This window comes from Verticillium alfalfae, genomic scaffold (genome assembly GCF_000150825.1).
Source record: "Verticillium alfalfae VaMs.102 supercont1.2 genomic scaffold, whole genome shotgun sequence".
In the NCBI taxonomy this organism is placed as follows: Eukaryota; Fungi; Ascomycota; class Sordariomycetes; order Glomerellales; family Plectosphaerellaceae; genus Verticillium; species Verticillium alfalfae.
Genome location: NW_003315037.1, coordinates 1,623,973 through 1,625,945, shown reverse-complemented (window position 1 = coordinate 1,625,945; position 1,973 = coordinate 1,623,973). Strand labels below are relative to the sequence as shown.

The window sequence follows — 1,973 nt, the reverse complement described above, 5'->3', positions numbered from 1 at the left end:
ATGAGCTTGAACAATCTGATGGACAACCCATCGGATATCGACAGAAACATGCTTGGGCGGCTCAACCGCGCCCCCGGGTCTGGTCGAGGCCGCTGATGGACGACAGGTACGCATGGCTGACGAGTTTTCATTGGCCCCCGCAGCATACGAGTAGACGGACTGGACGAGCATTGGATCGGCCCACACCGTTGACATGTATGCGAAGAAGAAAAAGGTCTGCTGGTCAGGCACGCACCTCCTTTGGTTCGAACAGTACAGTCAAGATCACCAGTTTCTCTGCAGTCTTCTCTTTCATTTGCATTTATTTTATTTGGTATTAGGGCCCGCGCAGCATCGATACGGCAGGAGGGGAGGTATTATTTGGCTTCGGTTCGGTGGAGGTGCGCGTCCCTTTGTTTTCCCTATCTTATTTCTTATTGTTTGTGTCCCCCGGCACTACAGTGTGGAGGGGCAAACGGAGGCACAAAATCGGGTCTGTGGCTTCGACAGGAGCGAACGAATGTGCTCTCGGAGCCGTTCTGTCCCATATTTCGACTTGTCTTAAAAGGTCAGCACGGTTTCGCAGGAGGTTTGTTTTTGCCTTGATAGAGCTATCTTGTTTCTCCCCCGCTGCTCGGAGTTGCCAGGGTGTTGTCGGCTGGGCTTGGTTTTGCGCAGTGGCTCTTGTTTGCATTGCTATTCTCGCAGTCATTTCCCCAAGGGGACGGATGGGTTAAGATTGGCCTGCCTCACGGCAAATGGTTTGTTTGTTGCGAATGGATTACTTGTTTTGCTTCTTCGCGATTTTTCCGTCCGTTTTTGTTGTTGCTGTTGTCGTTGACGTCGTCGTCTTCGGGCTTGTCTTTGTGAGCGAATATGGGTGCTACGCGTGTGTAAAGACATGGCAGGAAGGCAGCTGTGCCGAAGACCAGTCCTTGCTTGGACTGGACCAAAGCCCGGCGCATGTAGGAGGAAATGGGAGGAAAGGCTGGGCTGTCGATAGTCTTGAAAATGGAAGTTGAAGTTGTTTCCCACGTACGTCCTTGACACACCAAAGCAGCCGGGCCGCCGCAGATTACGTGGCGCTGGATCTACAAGAACGGACTCTCGTTGACTACCTACCCAGACCACCATTTTCTACACACACGGCATAGATTGGAGCTTTCCCCACTCTGTCCTGGCTGCTGGTGGCAGCAATGTGGCCCCAAACATGCACATATATCATAGACTTTGAGGCGTCGCTTCTATTTTGGGTTCTCTGGCAGAAGATGAAGATTGCATTCATTCGCTGCCATATGCGCACATGCTACCTGCTCTTTTCTGTATGCACAGGGGGGGGGCAAGCAAGACTCGCATCAAGTATCGCGGCCCTCGGTCTGAGTACCCGCTGAGGGTTTTCTCTGGTGACACCAGACGAGAGAGGGGCACAGGATGCACCGGCGCTGCGTGGGCAGAAACCCGCCAGACGGGAAACGAAGTACGGTACCCAAAACCCGGTAGGATGGTGCGCCGCCGCGCACCCTGGTGGGCGGCTGGCTGGAAACTTCGGGACGCGCGAGCGCGAGGGGCGTGGAAAAGGTGGGCGAGAGAGGGGGAGAGAAAGACAGAGACAGTGAAAAAATCCCACCCAAAACAGAGGTGACGCGACCAACGCTACGGTTCCGGTCAGCTGGGGGGGTGACAGGATGAGGCCAAGCATCTCGAGAACAAAGAAACTCGGGAAAGCGAGCGTGCGATCTCTGTCAAATTTGCCCAAATTTCGCACGCAGGACCCACCCAAACTCGTCTTGTAGAGGGTGAAAGAAAGATAGCCCATGCTTTGGAGGCCGTTTTGGGTTTCGCCTGGGATCTTGTCTGTGCTGGACGTGGACTCTATGATCCGCGAACGGGTTGAAACATCTCCGTTCATCGCGTGGCGAGCGCGGGTGCGCAGTGGAGGGAGAGGCTTTCTTCTTCTGTTTGCGTCCAGACTACACTCTCGCCCACACACAAAC

The 1,973-nt window shown here is 54.3% G+C and overlaps 1 protein-coding gene across 1 annotated transcript in view; it reads left to right on the top strand.

The window, feature by feature from the left end:
- Window positions 1-948, top strand: part of VDBG_01960 (conserved hypothetical protein) — a gene marked incomplete at both ends in the record, with an annotated part of 2,228 nt that extends 1,280 nt beyond the window's left edge. The window contains 2 exons of the mRNA XM_003007726.1: window positions 45-106; window positions 888-948. Of these exons, the coding sequence (XP_003007772.1) occupies window positions 45-106; window positions 888-948 (123 nt within the window). The remainder of the gene's footprint in view (window positions 1-44; window positions 107-887) is intronic.
- Between the last annotated feature and the right edge of the window lie 1,025 nt (window positions 949-1,973).